General features: G+C 37.6%; 1 protein-coding gene across 1 annotated transcript in view; it reads right to left on the bottom strand.

Annotated features, from left to right (window-relative positions):
• COBL (cordon-bleu WH2 repeat protein) overlaps window positions 1–18,298 on the bottom strand; it is a 94,401-nt gene that overhangs the window by 42,429 nt on the left and 33,674 nt on the right. Inside the window, exons 7-9 of the mRNA XM_081970846.1 lie at window positions 17,691–17,776; window positions 13,908–13,997; window positions 12,390–12,575 (exon numbers count right to left, since the gene is read on the bottom strand). Coding sequence (XP_081826972.1) covers window positions 12,390–12,575; window positions 13,908–13,997; window positions 17,691–17,776 — 362 coding nt within the window. The remainder of the gene's footprint in view (window positions 1–12,389; window positions 12,576–13,907; window positions 13,998–17,690; window positions 17,777–18,298) is intronic.

Below are 18,298 nucleotides of genomic sequence, written 5' to 3'. Positions count from 1 at the left end.
GCTTTTATATGGATGATATGCATATCTATCAATCGTTATTCAAAGAAGTAGTATCCCAGCTAATGCCACGATATAGGATACATTAAAAATGTATCTAGGGCAGAGGTGGCATTCTGCCGGTTAGCCCCGGTTTGAGCGAACAGGTAGTGGTGGCGGCTCCACCACTCGCCTAGACATCATCAGGGATGCTCGGTACATGCGCAGAAGCGCCCTGCACGCGCACCCAGTTCCGAATCAGTAGCAAAAATGCTTCATACGAAAAGGAAGTGTTGAATTTTTAAATTTGAAAATTAGTTTGAAAATAACTATGCAACTAACTATGGCAACCATTAAGATGTTTAAAGCCAAGATTCTGAGTATAATGCTATATGAATTCAGCTGTGTATTTATAAGGAAACCCCAAACCTAGAAGTCTGTGACAGTGAAACAGTCATTTCTCACTTGACTTCTAATGCTTCAGTGTGGATAGGCTTAGGCTTGGGGTTTTGAATAAGACTCAAAATCTGGTTGAAGCATGTGTTTGGGGGAGGGGCTTCCCTGGTCCATCTCATCTTGCTAGATAAATTTGGCTCTAAAGAGACAAATTAATATTAACTTGGCTTATTCTGAACTTTTCTTGCTTGCACCTTCTGCTTTTGATCTAGATAAACCTCAGGCTGAATCAAAACAGGATTTTGACTAAATATTTAAATTAATCGATCCAATATTTCCTATCTTTTCTACAGCATCATTCCCCTGCCTCCCTGAATAATGCCCCTAGATCAGGTATGAAATGCTATTATTCTCACTTGAAATTGACCAACAGCTGGAAGACAAAAACTAAATACCCAACATAGGAGAGACTGGTCAAGCCAAAGGAGAGGTCAAACAGGGACTTAGTATAAAATCTCTACATGGGCCCTACATCAGAACGAACCCTACAGGAGAGCAAACTCACTCTCTCTCCCTCCCCCTCTCTCTTTCTCTCTCTCTCTCTCTCACACACACACACACTTAAATTTTATCTAGTCTCACCCAGACACAATATAGGCTTGAGCAATAAATCAGCTAATTAAATTCTCATGTGGCCTAATTGTTCAGGTCTGAGAAAAAATTTAACTTATTCAATAAATTTCTCATTAGTCATCCATCTAATTTGAAAACTTAAAGCAAAAGATAAAACAATCTAATTGGTGACTTAAAGAGAACATCACAAATATTGATTTGGTTAATTCAGAGTACCCACTAGCAAAATGAAGCAGTAAAACTTAGAGGCATTGTCATGAAACAGACAAAGCAGTTGTCCCAAAGGTGCTTTTTCAAGAGATAACTGGACTTTCTGGTTTTTCTTTGAAGATATTTTGCTTGTCATCCAAGAAGCTGAAGAAGAGCTAAAGAAACTTCTTGGGTGAGAAGCAAAACGTCTTCAAAGAAAAGCCAGAAAGTCCAGTTGCCTCTTGAAAAAACACCTTTCGGAGAACCATGAACTCGATGACTGAGAATCTCCATAAACAAACAAAGCAGTTGCATCATCAGTATAATGAAGGGCAATGAATAAGGGATAGATGATGGAATTCTGGCTCAGCAGAAACCTTAAAAATATCACTAACACAAAAAGTTATACAACAATGGCATACGGCTTTAGCTTTGTTTGATGTATTTTCAAGGAGAGAAAGCTCAGTTAAATTTCATAATTCAATTATATAATTAGGAAGATTAAGAAAATATAGTCTGAAGTGACAACTAATTTACTTGAGAATCTTTCACAATTACTGTGAAATATGAAGGGTTCCTTAAGGCAAATTATAATATTTCTCAGGAAGATTATGTATTGCAACACATATACAATATCCATGGTAAAATATCCATGGATTGTAATTATAGTTGGCTGACTGATTATGGGACATGAAGTCATTTTTTACTCTAGTGATCACATATTTTCTTCATGATCACCTATCCCAACCCTATTCTTTCAACAATGTCCTCATCACCACTGTAAATCATCCACCCTGCTGATTTGCCATCTTCTTTTTCCTTCTATCTGTCCCTGCATTACAGTCTTGTGCCAACCATTGCCAGTATGAGCGCAGTGTTTGAAATTTTAACTGTGGAAAGCACAAACAATATTCATTTCTAATAATTGCAAATACTGCTGAATGAAATGGACTAAAAGGACAATTCTATATTTTCTAATTTACCAGAGAAGAGGTGGATGAGTTTCATTTAAGGAAAATAAGATTCTTCTGCCCTCCTATGCCTGCTCTTGACAGTAGCGGGAAATTATAGGAATCCTAAATCCACATGTTACATATTGGAGGTTTCTGAACATGTTTGGAGTGTTTTTTTTCTGTTTTTCTTACAGGAAGTTGGCAAAAGAAAAAATTGGATTCTATTTAGGGGAAAAAAGGAAGATGGTGATTTTTTCCACCAAAACAAACATCCTCAGACCAGTGAAGTCTCTACGTTTCAATGCCTGAGAAAATATTTGGTGATGCAAACTGACTTCCGTAAGTGGAAATAATCCTGAGAATTAATAATTAGATTGTACGGAGAAAATCTCAACAATTTTAGTAACCGAACTTGGGTATTTTTAATGGATATTATTTCCTGACAATTTTAGTCTGTTTAGCTAGTGATAGAGTATGAGTAAAATGAAACTAGGAAGCTATCCTATACTGTTATAAGCCATTTAATTTTTTCAAACTGTCTGCTCCGTTTCCCCAAAAATAAGACCTCCCCAGATAATAAGCCCAATCGGGCTTTTAAGTGCATGCGCTAAAATAAGCCCTCCCCTGAAAATAAGCCCTCCCAGAAAATATTGCAACACAGCAGCAGCAATGAGGTAACCACACTCCTGCACCTCAAAAAGAATAAGATCCCCCAAAAATAATACCAAGTGCTTATTTTTGGGGGGGAACGATACAATGATAACCATAGAGAATTCTTATAAATTTTGCTTTTATATATATATGCATACAAGTTCATATTATACATACATACATGCATATATGCATGCACATAAAGAATTTCTTTTACTATATGTTGAGGTGGTAATGATTAGAACTGTTTATAACCATTGTAACACTTAAGGGGAACAAATTCCATATCTTGATTATGCATGTGTGCAGATATTTTTTCTCAATCCCCCTCTGTTCAATTTCAATGGAAGAGAGGCAAAAAATCTTAACGTTTCCATGCCATGCACATTTTATGTCTGTCTTTCTTGTTTTTACCATAATAATCTCATAGAGAATTCTTATAAATTTTGCTTTTATATATATATTATTTATTTATTTATTATTTTATTTTATTGAACTTATTAGTCGCCCCCTCTCCCCACAGGGACTCGGGGCGACGTACAGAGCAATAATCAAGATAGCACCATAAAATCGTGCAGAGGAGGTAAAAATAAGTCCATAAATAAGCATACTTACAAAGTTTAAAACCCCAAAAATATTAAAAACAAAATTTCCCATTGTAAAATGACCTGGGGTGGCAAGATTATATGCATACAAGTTCATATTATACATACATGCATATATGCATGCACATAAAGAATTTCTTTTACTATATGTTGAGGTGGTAATGATTAGAACTGTTTATAATTTTATATATTAATATGAAAAAAATTTACAAAATTTTCAATTTCTTTCCTAATGCTTCCAAGCCTGGAATTTATGCTTTTCACAGCATCCTTAGACTGTTCTGACGTTTTCATATCCACTGTGATTACAATATCATTTCCTGATCAGTTTTTTCCAGTTCAGATATTAATAACGTTGATTTAGCAATTCCCTTTTTTAGTGACCATTTTAGCAGTTATGATGGCAATGAAAAAGGAACTTTCAGAACAATCCTTACATATAAAGACCTGGTACAAACAAAGAAAAACTGAAGTAAGATCATAAGCACATGATTTCCTCTAGCAATCACTTCCCTTAATGACTAAGTCGCTATCCCAATTGTGGTAGCTAAATGAGGACTGCATATATATATATCCCTTTATTTATTTATCAGTACAAATATCACACACACACACACACACACACACACACACACACACACACATACAATACAATACAATACAATACAATAGTAGAGTTGGAAGGGACCTTGGAGGTCTTCTAGTCCAACCCCCAGCCTAGGCAGGAAACCCTATACCATTTCAGACAAATAGCTATCCACCATCTTCTTAAAGACATCCAGTGTTGGGGCATTCACAACTTCTGGAGGCAAGCTGTTCCACTGATTAATTGTTCTCACTGTCAGGAAATTTCTCCTCAGTTCTAAGTTGCTTCTCTCCTTGATTAGTTTCCACCCATTGCTTCTTGTTCTACCCTCAGGTGCTTTGGAGAATAGTTTGACTCCCTCTTCTTTGTGGCAACCTCTGAGATATTGGAACAATGCTATCATGTCTCCCCTAGTCCTTCTTTCTCTTAAGCTAAACATACCCAGTTCCTGCAACCGTTCTTCATATGTTTTAGTCTCCAGTCCCCTAATCATCTTTGTTGCTCTTCTCTGCACTCTTTCTAGAGTCTCCACATCTTTTTTACATCGTGGCGACCAGAACTGAATGCAGTATTCCAAGAGTGGCCTTACCAAGGCATTATAAAGTGGTATTAACACTTCACATGATCTTGATTCTATCCCTCTGTTGATGCAGCCTAGAACTGTGTTGGCTTTTTTGGCAGCTGCTGCACACTGTTGGCTCATATTTAAATGGTTGTCCACTAGGACTCCAAGATCCCTTTCACAGTTACTACTACTGAGCAAGGTATCACCTATACTGTACCTGTGCATTCCGTTTTTGTTGCCTAAATGTAGAACCTTACTCTTTTCACCATTGAATTTCATTTTATTAGATAGTGCCCAATGTTCAAGTTTGTCAAGATCCTTCTGTATTTTAAGCCTGTCTTCTGGAGTGTTGGCTATTCCTGCCAGCTTGGTATCATCTGCAAATTTGATGAGTTCCCCATTTATTCCCTCATCCAAATCATTGATGAAGATGTTGAAGAGTACTGGGCCTAAAACAGAGCCTTGGGGTACTCCACTGCATACTTCCCTTCATGTAGATGCAGTTCCATTGAGAACTACACGTTGAGTGCGGTTGGTCAGCCAGTTACGAATCCATCTGGTGGTGATGCTGTCTAAACCACATTCTTCTACTTTATCTAGTAGTAGGTTATGGTCTACCTTATCAAAAGCCTTACTGAAGTCCAAGTAAACTATATCAACGGCATTCCTCTGGTCCACTAATTTTGTCACATTATCAAAGAATGCAATAAGATTAGTCTGGCATGATCTGTTTTTGACAAATCCATGTTGGCTTTTGGCTATTACTTTGTTTGCTTCTAGGTGTTCGCAAATTCGTTGCTTGATTATTTTTTCCAGAATCTTTCCTGGTATTGAGGTTAGGCTGATAGGTCTGTAGTTTCCTGGATCTAATTTTTTCCCTTTTTTGAAGATGGGAACCACATCAGCTCTTTTCCAGTCCTCTGGTAGTTCCCCGGTGTTCCAGGATCTCTGAAAGATATAATTCAGTGGTTCTGAGATCTCGTCTGCTAGTTCCTTCAGAACTCTGGGGTGAAATCCATCCGGTCCTGGTGATTTGAACTCGTCTAGGGTAGACAGGTGCTCACTTACCATTTTCTTCCCTATTTCAATTTGTGTTCCTAATTTTGTGGTGCTGCTTTTGATAGGTTGGACTGTTTTATCCCTTTGTGTAAAGACAGATGCAAAACATGAGTTAAATAGTTCTGCTTTCTCCCTGTTGCTTGTCACCTTCTTGCCACTTTCTCCTAGCAATGGACCAATTGTTTCCTTAACTTTTTTCTTGTTTTTAACATGTTGGAAGAAGCTTTTTTTGTTAATTTTTACTTTTGTGGCAAGCCTTTCTTCATTGTGAGCCTTAGCTTTCCTCACTTCATCTTTACAGGCTCGGGCTATTTGCTGATATTCTGCCTTAGTTATGTCCCCCTCCTTCCACTTTTTTATACTTACTTTTTTTGTCTTTCAGTTTGTCAGAGAGTTCTTTATGCAGCCATGCTGGTTTCTTTTGGGAGCTGTTATTTTTCTTCTTCATTGGTATTGTGTTACACTGGGCTTTTGTAATCTCATTTTTCAAAATTTCCCAAGCTTCTTGAGTTGTTTTCCCCTCGAGGATTCTCATCCATGGAATTTTTCCCAAGCTCTCTCTAAGTTTATTGAAATTAGCTTTCTTAAAGTCCAAGACTCTAGTTTGACTTTGTTCTACTACTTGTGTTTGGATAATGTTGAATTCCAATATTGCATGGTCACTTGCCCCCAGGGTTCCTATGGCTTCAACACCTTCTATCATTTCCTCTCTGTTAGTGAGAATTAAGTCCAGTATGGCTGATCCCCTTGTTTCCTTCTCTACTTTTTGGAAAACAAAGTTGTCTGCTAGGTTTGTTAGGAACCTGTTGGATCTTCCACTTGGTGCAGAGTTTGTTTCCCAGTTGACATATACAGTATGTCTCTATGTCTTATATGTATTGTATCTGCCTGCCTGCCTGCCTGTCAGTCTTGGAAGATAGCAGAAATCTCCTCCCCACTTCCAAGTATAGAACATTTAATCATGGATTTATTTATGCAATTAGAATTCTATATTTAAGTATGAGGGGAAAGAGGAATACCTACTATCATTAGACACACATGCTTCCTATTTTAAAATGATCCTTCAATTGAAATTTATATTTACATTAAGTAGTTAAGCAGCAAGGTTGTTTCACTATTTTAAAGAATATTAATAAAGTTGTCAGTAGAGATAGGAGATTAAGTTTCTCCAATCTGACAAAGTCAGGCATTGTTGCTTTTTATTAATTTATATTATATAATGTAACAACTATTCTACTAAGACATTGGTATGGTTTATAGCATAATAATAAACTTTGTAAATATAAAATATAAATGCAATGCAAATTTTAATCAATAATATAAAGTACCACAATAAAGAGACAACAATGCAACAATAGCATACAGAAACTATTAAATTATAGCAAACTTGAGTGCTGAATTTGTACTGACAGGCACCTGATGAAATTTGAAGACAGAACATTTTAGAGTTTCTTCTCTTCAGAAAAGAAACAATTGTACCTCCTGCTCTCTAATAGAAAGATCTGTGACAATGATATTAAATTCCTAGCAGACTTTCGTCTTATTTGCACATAATGTTACATAAATTCATAAGTTGTTCATGAAACCTAGAATATTTTTTTAATAATCATTGACATTGTGCACTCATGACAGTGTGCTTAAAGTATTACCAATATAAAATTAAGTTTGAGATATTAAAAAGTATTATTTCTCAATACAAATCTACCAAAGGAAAAGTATTAATAACACTGAACAGGCATAGTTGCTAAGCATAGAAAATAGTAGAAATAAAAGGGCAATTTTTATATTATTTAGATTTATATATTATTTTATATTAGAAGGATGTGCAGAAAGAGGTCAAGATTGGGACCATGCTTTTTCATTATAAGTTATCGTGTTTCCCCGAAAATAAGACAGGGTCCTATTTTCTTTTGACCCCCCAAATTTTGCTTGGGCCTTATTATCGGGGAGAGGGGCTTATTGGTTTGAGCTTGCCGGGTGGTTGATCTGTTGCGAGCGGGCACCCGAAGAGCCGGGCACAGCCTCAGGGGCAAACAGCTGTGTTGCACTGTCGCAGCAGCACAACAAAACCGTCATGAGATGACCACGCTCATGAGCAGCCACCCGGCTACGCCCCTTTCCAGCCGGGCAGAGCACCACTCACCAACCCAGTAATATTCCAAAGGCGCTAAGCTGTGTGGTGCTCTGCCCGGCTGGAAAAAGAGATTGTGCGAGCACTTGTTCTGCTTCCAGCTCGCGTGCCTCCCTGCCTCCCCATGCCCAACTCTCCTTGCAGGGCTGGGCCAGGGCACTGCCGCCGTCACATCCCCGCTGCCGCCGCTGCCATTCTCCAAGCATAACCAGCTTCCAAACTCCAAAGATCCTCTGCCGAGTCTTCCGGCAGTGGCTGCTCTGGGACTACGCTCTATGGTTATGGGTCTTCCAACAGCCAGTCCACAACAATGGACTCCCAGAGCGGCCGCTGCCGGAAGACTCAGCAGCAGATTCCAGAGTTTGGAAGCCGATTATGTTCAGAGCATGGTGGCGGCAGTGGGGCAGCGGGGGCGGCAGCGGGGGTGTCCTGGCCCGTGCCCTCCAGGGAGAGTTGGGCATGGTGAGGCATGGAGGCAAGCAAGCGGGAGGCAAAACAAGTGCTCGTGCAACCTCTCTTTTCAGCCAGGCAGAAGAGCGTCTTTGGGATATTACTGGATCAGTGAGTGGCGCTCTGCCTGGCTGGAAAGGGGCGTTGCCGGGTAGCTGCTCGTGAGAGCAGCTGCCCAGCAACCCCCTGCTCCAGCTGGGCACAGCGCCACCCACCAACCTAGCAGTATCCAAAGGCATCAAGCAATGTGAGCACGTTTGCCTCCCCCCTCCCCCAGCTCCTGCAGCTTTGTGCCTTCGGGATATCGCTAGGTTGGTGAGTGGTGCTCTGTCTGGCTGGAGGGGGGAGTTGTCCAGGGGCTTATTATTGGGGGAGGGCGTATATTTTTGTCCACAGGAAAAATATGGCCTGGTCTTATTATCAGGACATGTCGTAATTTCGGGGAAACACGGTATATGGACGTGAGTGAAATGATTCAGTTAGTTCTGTTACTCAAACTTCTGTTCTGTTCAGGATAGTAAAATTAAAAATAAAAGAATTGGGAGGACTTTCAAAAGGATCTCTCCAAACATGTAAATTGCCTTTAAAATGTGCAATTGCAGCTAGAAAGCAACATGTCATATATATATTAGTAAGTGGAATGATTGGTTGTGTGGTTGTATCATGATTGGTAGATTGGTGCTGATTGGTGCAGGCTGTGTGTGCATTGTTGTTGAAACAAAGCCAGCACCCCATCCCCTCCCACCAAGACTTACAGAAAGACGGCAGCTCCGTTCCCATTTTAAGCCCACGCTTGAAGATGGCAGGTGAGATCCTGCCAAAACGTTGCAAAGACAATCTCAACCTTACACGGGAAAAGACCCGAATACAACAAAACCAGCATACCTAAACCCGTGAAAATCTACGAAAACAAATTTTATACATATATATATATATATATATATATATTGATTGGAGACTAAAACGTATGAAGAACGGTTGCAGGAACTGGGTATGTTTAGCTTAAGAGAAAAAAGGATTAGGGGAGACATGATAGCATTGTTCCAATATCTCAGAGGTTGCCACAAAGAAGAGGGAGTCAAACTATTCTCCAAAGCACCTGAGGGTAGAACAAGAAGCAATGGGTGGAAACTAATCAAGGAGAGAAGCAACTTAGAACTGAGGAGAAATTTCCTGACAGTGAGAACAATTAATCAGTGGAACAGCTTGCCTCCAGAAGTTGTGAATGCCCCAACACTGGATGTCTTTAAGAAGATGGTGGATAGCTATTTGTCTGAAACGGTATAGGGTTTCCTGCCTAGGCAGGGCGTTGGACTAGAAGACCTCCAAGGTCCCTTCCAACTCTACTATTGTATTACTATTGTATTGTATTGTATTGTATATACAGAATATACACATTTCATAGTTGTGTATTATAAAAACAACATAATTATAACACCAATATAGGCAGTCCCTGACTACAGCATGACACTTTTTATTCTAATATTTTTTTTATTTTATTAGTTTTTCTAAAAGTTTTACATCAAAAATAGATTAAACATTTGATAAACTCATAATTTCAAATCATCCTAAAGACGACATGCAGACACAGGCAACAGTAATTAAATCAGCCATGGATTGGAAATCAATTCACTGTAACAGACTTGAAAGAGAAGAAGTTTTGTTTGATAACTGAAGACTTGCTAGAAGATGCTGAAGAAGACATTAATGAATTGGACTGTCTCAGGAAAGTTGCTAAGATTTTGCAAAATAGAGCTATTCATGCAACTGTGTCCCAAATTTACTGAGCAACTATGTGCTATGGAGATATGCTCAATGAAGTATCTATGTTACAGAAAAACAGTTGTTGGGAAAGATTCCACTTATAACTTTAAAGAATACCAAAATAAAATTTGTATTAACATAAACTAAATCCATTTTAGATTTTTTTAAAATTTCACTTGTACCAAAACATAAACAACTAAAATTTTACATTTCTCCAATCTTTATAGACTATAATAATGTAGTATACAAATAGACACATACACTTTTATTGTATGTGTTATCTTGGGACAGAATGAGACCGTAAAATCAAAATCACATGAAGTATTATTACCGCTTTATAAAACCTTAGTAAGACCACCTGGAGTACTACATCCAGTTTTGGTCGCACCATACCACAAAAAAGATGTTGAGACTTTGGATAAAGTACAGAGAAGTGCAACTAAGATGATTAAAGGCCTAGACTCTAGAGCAGGAATGGCGAAACTTTTTTGGCTCGTGTGCTGTAAGGGGGGGAGCGCATGGGGGTCGTGTGCAGGGGTGCCACATCCATAATGCAATGCACGACACCCATCCCAGTGCACATGCGTGCATGAGAGGCGCTCCCCCCATTTTTTGCATGCTTTTTTCGCCCTCCCCAGGCTCCTATAAAGCCTCGGAGCCTGGGGAGGGCGAAAAATGGCTTTAAAAAAGGCTTAACTCAGCTGGATAGCGCGCGCATGTATGCTGGCCAGCTAACAGGGCACTGCCTCACGTGCCCTGACAAATGGCTCTGCATGTCACTTGTGGCACGCGTGCCATAGGTTCACCATCCCGACTCTAGAGCTTAAAGCATATGAAGAACAGTTGCAGGATTTGGGTATGGCTAATCTACAGAAAACTACTAGGGATGTCATGATAGCAGTATTCCATTATTTGAGGGGCTGCCATAAATAAGGAGGGGGGGTCAACTTATTTTCCAAAGTACCAGAGGATAGAATAAGAAACAATGGATTGAAACTAATCAAGGAGAGAAACATCTGAAATTAAGGAGAAACTTCCTAACAGTGAGAACAATGAACCTGAACAAGTGGAATAGCTTGCCTTTAGAAGTTGTGGAGGTTTTAAACAAGAGACCGGACAGCCACTTGTCTGAAATGGTATAGGGTCTCCTACTTAAGCAGGGGATTGGACTAGAAGACCAAGGTCCATTCCAACTATTCTGTTCTGTACCCTTCTCTTCTCAAATGATAAACCAGCTGTTTCTCCAAAATTCTACCCAGATTGCAGACTATTCCCCTACCTCTTCTTCAGGAAATACGTCTTCTAATAAAAAATAAATTTTAAAATTTAACACAGTCAAGGAATTTCAATTCCAGAATTAAATATCCCAATAATGTAAACTGTTGCCATTTTGGTGTTTCAGCATTACATTGATTAGCTACCAACTTAAAATATCACTGCCTGCATTTGATGAAAAAGAATTTAAATTAATGTCTTCTATGCTTATGGCTTCATTTTTAAATATTTTTCTACAATAAATCAAAATAGATGTCTACTCCTGAATCCTGACTCATATAATTACTTTTTGGAATGTTCTTAAACATATAGGGTACAGAAAGAAAAGCATTGTCTTTTAAATATTACTGGATCTATTAAAAGATAAGTTAAAAAAAAACAACCTAATATTGTTTCTAAAAAGAAAGCATAATATCTGACACATTAGAAATATCAACAATTCCATTTCTGAGTTTCCAAAGACAGAGCTATACATTTTGTTCTATGTCTTCTTTGCTACACACCCATAAAATCAACTTGAAAAGAATGTGCAATGTCCTGTATATTGTCAACAGGAAATTAAATGATGTCAGCCTAAAAACCCTACAGAGCAATGTTATTTCATAAATTATCTTGAACAAAACATTTCATTGGGAAAACAAAAAGCAATATAACCCCTTATTTCTGGTGAATCCTTGATTTTTCCATTTTCTTCTCTTTTTAATGTGTATCACTACAAAACTATCCAGAAGTTCTGTTTCAATTTCCTTATAGGGCCATCAAAGTGATATGTATCACCTCATTTTGGAAAATCCAGGTCACATAAGAAAAACCCCACAGTGAATTTCCTACCAGTATGTATGCCAATGTTACTTCAGGTCTCTAGAGAATCAATAAAATTATGCAAAGGAGCCTATTACAAAGCCTTTTCCCACACAGGGAAAAATTCCTGAAACAATGTGAGACCAATACCTATCATACGAGTTCATACAAAACAAAAATTCCAAGCCCTGAACAACTTACCGTACTTAGTCCCTGAACCTCATACTTAACTTTGGCTTTCTGAGCAGGAATAAAACTTTTAAAAGCAGTTGCATGAGCTGAATACTGACCATGCCGTAGTAATTTCAAATTATGACTACTTATTCAATTTATATTTCTAATGTAGGTTTCTTACCGGACTTGGCATTTTTTCTTCTCTCTCAGCTTTCCCACCAGAAAAGGGTGGAATTGTTGGTAGGGGTGGTGCTCTTCGCTTCTTCATTTCAATTTTTGCAGTTGCCCCTTCTATATTCCCAAGAGATAATGATGGTGACACCATTACAGAACATAAATTTTGTGAAGAATCTGCGATCATTGTTTCCTGTAATCAGATGAACAAGCCACCATCAAAATTTACTGTGACATTTCAAAGCCATTTATTATAAATTTACCTGAAACAATAACAAAATGCTGCCTGATATTTCACCCTATTTATGTTGGTCCTTCAGAAGGCATTTGTTAACTGTCTGACTATTTTATGCCCTGCTAGATGGTTGCACTGTGACTGATTAAATGCACTTCGTATTTTTTCCACCATTCTGTTTTTACCTTTTAATGTATTTTGGTTGTTTTTTAAAAAATTTTTTAATCAATATGGATTGTTTTATTTTATATACCATCCAGAGTAACCACATGAGATGGATGACTATATAAATTTGATCAATCAGTCAGTCAGTCAAATTACTTTCTCTTATTTCTAACTAATAATCACAATCATATTAATTTAAAAATAAAGCAAATACAAATAACTTCATGTTATTAAAATGAGAGGGTATAAATGAAGAGGAAGGATGAACCTGAGTTAAGCTGCCAGATATGCCAGCAAAGTTGGTCAGGCAGCAACAGCAGCAGTCCTTCGCAGAAGTGTTGATCCTCTCTTTCCAACAGAAGAATTAAGACCAGAACTGTTCTTCACTAAGTCATAGGCTATATGAATGCTTACTACCACTAGCATTCCATCAATGATATCCATGCATTACCCCATCTAGTAAAGCTTCATAATAGCAGAGACTGAAGCAGTCATTGTATAAATTAGCATGAAAAATATCAATAATTTTAAAGAAACAGCAGCAAGTGCAAGACAAATGCACACAAAAATCCTTCAACTACACTTTACAGAAGACCCTGAAACTTTCAAAACAACACTACCATTAAATTATCTTGGAGAACCAAAGAAAACTGCTTGTTCTTTACCAGGAGTGAAGCATAGCATATATGTTTTGCTTCAGCCTTAGAACAATAGCAACAGCCTAATTGAGCATCCTTTTCCACTTTTTCCATTGGCCAATGTACATGACCTGTTTTGTTTTATCTTTCAACCCTACATGTTAATATAATTAATGTAGAATTCAATTCTACTGGCAAGAGTACAATCCAGGGGTGAAATTCAGCAGGTTCTGACAGGTTCTGGAAATTTTGAGTAGTTCGGAGAACCGGAAAATACCACCTCTGGTTGGCCCCAGAGTGGGGTGGGAATGGAGATTTTGCAGTATCCTCCCCCTGCCCCACCCACCAAGCCACGCCCACAGAGCAGTGGTAAATTTCACCAGTGGTACAATTGTATACCCCCAAAGGACTTTTAAACAAACAGATAGACTATAATGAATTATTTAATATCATAGTAGCACTATCTAATGAGTAAATTAGGACTTACATCAAGGCTTTGTTTACGATACAACGTGGATTTTAAAAATTCTCCACTACCCAAATCTTGGCTTCTTCTTGAGGATTTCTCTGCCTGAAACTTAAATAAAAATCCTACATTATATTTTTTAAATAAATATATTACACACCTAACTATGAACAAACTCAGTAGAAAAGTCTGTAAAAGCAATGTATAACTAACCACAGATTCAACTGCTGCTTGGTCATTATTTGGCAAACTGATACATAGATTCTGAAAAGTAGTTAGTATGAGCATGGGATAGAGAAAAATACAACAGATTCTGCATTATTTGAATTATATTTTTTTCCTTAGGCGCAATTAGAAAATGAAACATTACACATTCATCAAAATTGTAGCTTTGACTGGAGATAATCTATAGTATTATTATATAGAAAGTATGTCAATTTTAATGCACAGACAGATGAATACATTTGCCCTGTCCAACTCCACAGAATACAGGGAAGCCTACTAGAAAAGATACCCAGAATTCCCACCCAAAAAAGCATGTTTATAGGAGTCAGAAGCCAGTCCTGGAATGATTCCCTCTCTCTGGTGAGGAACAGAGTCATTATCCTCATCTCTCCTGTGTTTCAGTTCGAAAAGAACTGACATATTTATATTAGGAAGCTTAGATCTAAGAGAAATAAACCTCAATCAGCAGTAATCCAGAAGATAAAGCAAAAATATGCTCTCTTACTATGGTACTGTACCTCTCAAAAGTTATGGAGGCTTTTAAAAAAAAGACTGGACAACCATCTGGAATGGTATAGGGCCGTGATGACGAACCTATGGCATAAATGCCACATGTGGCACGCGGAGCCATATCCACTGGCACGTGAGCTGTCATATCCAGCGTGCATGCGCATGCTGGCCAGCTGATTTTAGGCCTTCTGGAGAGCCAGGGGAGGCCATTTCCGCCCTCCCCATGGTTCAGGAAAGCCTCTGGAGCCTGAGGAGGGCGAAGCACAGGCCCAACAAGCCAACAGAACTTCTGGTTGCCTCATCTGGCCCATTTTTCACCCTCCTCAGGCTCCAGAGGCTTTCCTGGAGCCTGGGGAGGGCGAAAACAGTCTTCCACAGCCCCCTGGAGGAAATACCAAGCTCAGCTTGGAGGCAAGTAGTGCTGCATGCATACACATGTGGGGGGAGCTGCTTTGCATTATGGGTGCCAGCATGCAGGCACGCTACCGTCCACACAGCCTCACATTTTTGCACCCAACAACAAAAAGATTAGCCATCACTGGTATAGGGTCTCTCTCCTGCTTGAGCAGGAGATGGGATTAGAAGACCTCCAAGGTGCCGTCTAACTCTGTTATTCGTTTATTCTAGTTTTTAAAGAATAAAATATTTTATTCTAGAAATATGAGTATATTTTACATAACATAGTATTATAATTTATATCTACGAATGTACATATTTTTTTGAAACACCGTTCTTAACATTTAATTGTCTGAGCAGTCTTACCTCGCAACTTTAACCATATATCTATATCTATCTCTATCTCTATCTCTATCTCTATCTCTATCATCTATATAGATAGAGATAGAGATAGATATTTAGATTGATATGAGCAAAGTCATTAATGTGTGTAAATCATAGAAAATGCATATAGAAGAATTGTACATTTCTCAATTGATATACAGGCAATCCTTAACTTACTGGAACAATTGAGCCCAACATTTCTTTACCTTTACCTTTATTTCGATTTTTATACCGCCCCCTCTCCCCAAAGGGACTCGGGGCGGTCTATTGCTAAGCAAGACAGTTGTTAAACATGTTTTATTGCCTTTGTTGACACAATTGTTTAAATGAATTATCTTAGTTGTTAATAACATAATTTAACAACCATTTAACAGTCAATAGGGAATCTGGCTTCCCTATTGACTTTGTCAGAAAGTCACAAAAAGTGACCACATGACCCCAGAACACTGCCACTGTGATAAGTGTTAAGCCAGATGCCAAGTGTTCAAATTTTGATCATGTGACCATGGGAATGCTGCACTAGTCATGTGAAAAATGATCATAAATCACTTTTTTCCATTGCCCATTGCAACTTTGAATGGTCACTAAATGAATGGTTGTAAGTCAAGGACTAACTGTACTGTATATGACCTGCATATATATACCTGACCTGTATAATATACATTATATGCACAATGCGGAAACAACTAATATTTTAACAAATGTTAACACATCTACATTTCTCAAAATGAAAGGCACAGACTTTCATTTTATGTAGTTCTTTGGAGGGGTAGCAGCTAATGCTGTTTTTTCATTTGCCACTGAGACTTGATCTTTACAAGTTAGTTTAAAAGGCATAAAAAGAAGTAAATGAAATATATATATTAGTTTTAGTGGAAAATATAAAGCAATATTAGGAATAAGAAGATTAACTGTCCTGTTTTTAGAAATCAGGAGATGTTATTTTACATAATATGAGAATGTTCAGGAGGGGTTTGAGATTGTTTGCTGTTGAATATGTAGTTCCGGAGTTGAAACATGAACTTAAATTGTCCTATAACTGCCATACATTGATTTGATATTCATAGGATCATTTGCCAAAACTACTTTGATTTTTTTAAAATCTAATTTAGTCCCAGTAAATGGAATTTATTAGGCACAGTAAAAACTATGTCTCTATCAAGCAATAGCAATAACATTTAGGTTTATATACCACTCCACAGTGCCTTACAGTATTCTCTGGTTTACAATGTCAGTATATTGCCTCCAGCAATCCAGGCCTCATTTTACCGACCCCGGAAGATGAAAGACTGGGTCAAGCTTAAATTAAATCACGATCAAATTCCAGGCTGTAGGCAGAGTTTGCCTGCAATACTACATTCCAATCACTGCACCACCATGGCATGAGTAATAGCTGAGGAATAGCTGAAAGAATGACTATAAACCATGAATCTATACCTATCTGCAGCATTGGATTCTGGGTTACAATACATACATACATACATACATACATACATACATAGATACATAGATACATACATATATATATTTATTTGTGTTGTATTTGTACTGATAAATAAATAAAGGGAGACTAGTATAGATCTATTTCGAGCTAACTCTCATCAGCTAGCCATACCCTTACTGGGATTTGAAATATAAAAAGGCAACATTAAAAATAAAAATATGGTTTTCTGCCTGCATGGTCTTCTGTGATGAGCCGAAGGACAGAAAGAGGGAGTAGTGACCTTCCTCCCATATTTAGGCATACCAGGGGTTGTAACACAAAATACATACATATATGTATGTATGTATGTATGTATGTATGTATGTATGTATGTATGTATGTGTATATATATATTGTTGCATTTGTGCTGATAAATAAATAAAGGGAGTCTAGTATAGATCTATTTCAAGCTATTTAGCTCTCATCAGCTAGCCATACCCTTACTGGGTGGGTACCCATAAGGGTATGGCTAGCTGATGAGAGCTAAATAGCTTAAAATAGATCTATACTAGTCTCCCCTTATTTATTTATCAGCACAAATGCAACACAAATGTAACAAAGGCAACATTTAAAAAATGGCTTTCTGCCTGGATGGCTCCTAGGATGAGCCAAAATACAGAAAAAGGGAAGCAATATGCTCCCTCCCATATTTGGGCATACCAGGGGTTGTGACACAATATATATAATCAATATTTAATTGAGATGCAGTAAGAGTCATTTTAGCAACACCCTAAGTACAAGCTACAAGAGAAAACTTACACAGATAAGTAGGAATCACTAGCTGAATGAACAAATATAGCATTTACCTTGCTTTTCTTACTTGTCCTAAAAAATCCAAGAAATCCTTTCTTTTCTTTTACTGATGTGTCACAACGAGTTGATAGGTTTGTTTCTGTTAAATGCACAAGTCACAATGACTATTCAAATCCAGTTCAAATAACATTTTAATATAATAGCTTATATATTTGAAAATTGAAATCAGAAACCTCTACTGCATAGAGGATACAGATATATATTTAAAATAATGTTTATTATTGTTTTGAGTTACTCATGAGAGAAAAAAAAGTCATATGGCATTCACTCAAATCACTTATTTTAGATTTCAGTCCAAGTTTTATTTACCTATATTAAAACTTTCTCTCTTTGTATCTGTCTGTAGGTATAGATTCCTATCTATACCTTTAAACGTGGAATGACAAATACAGTTTGTTATCTCATACAGTTTATCATACAACTTGGCAATTTTGTATAGACAATTGTTATCACTCCTTTTATTCACTCCTATCAACTATCCATTCTTGCCTAGTCAAAAATTATCTAATATAGCCCTCCCTATTTTGTATACAATATTATAATAATACATACTATTTTCTGGAATCTGCATCCTTTTACACACAAAAAATCACATTAAAAT

This window comes from Natrix helvetica, assembly GCF_964273705.1.
Source record: "Natrix helvetica genome assembly, chromosome: Z".
Lineage (NCBI taxonomy): Eukaryota > Metazoa > Chordata > Lepidosauria > Squamata > Natricidae > Natrix > Natrix helvetica.
The sequence above is the reverse complement of the archived record's forward strand: the minus strand, read 5'-3'. Positions and strand labels throughout refer to the sequence as shown.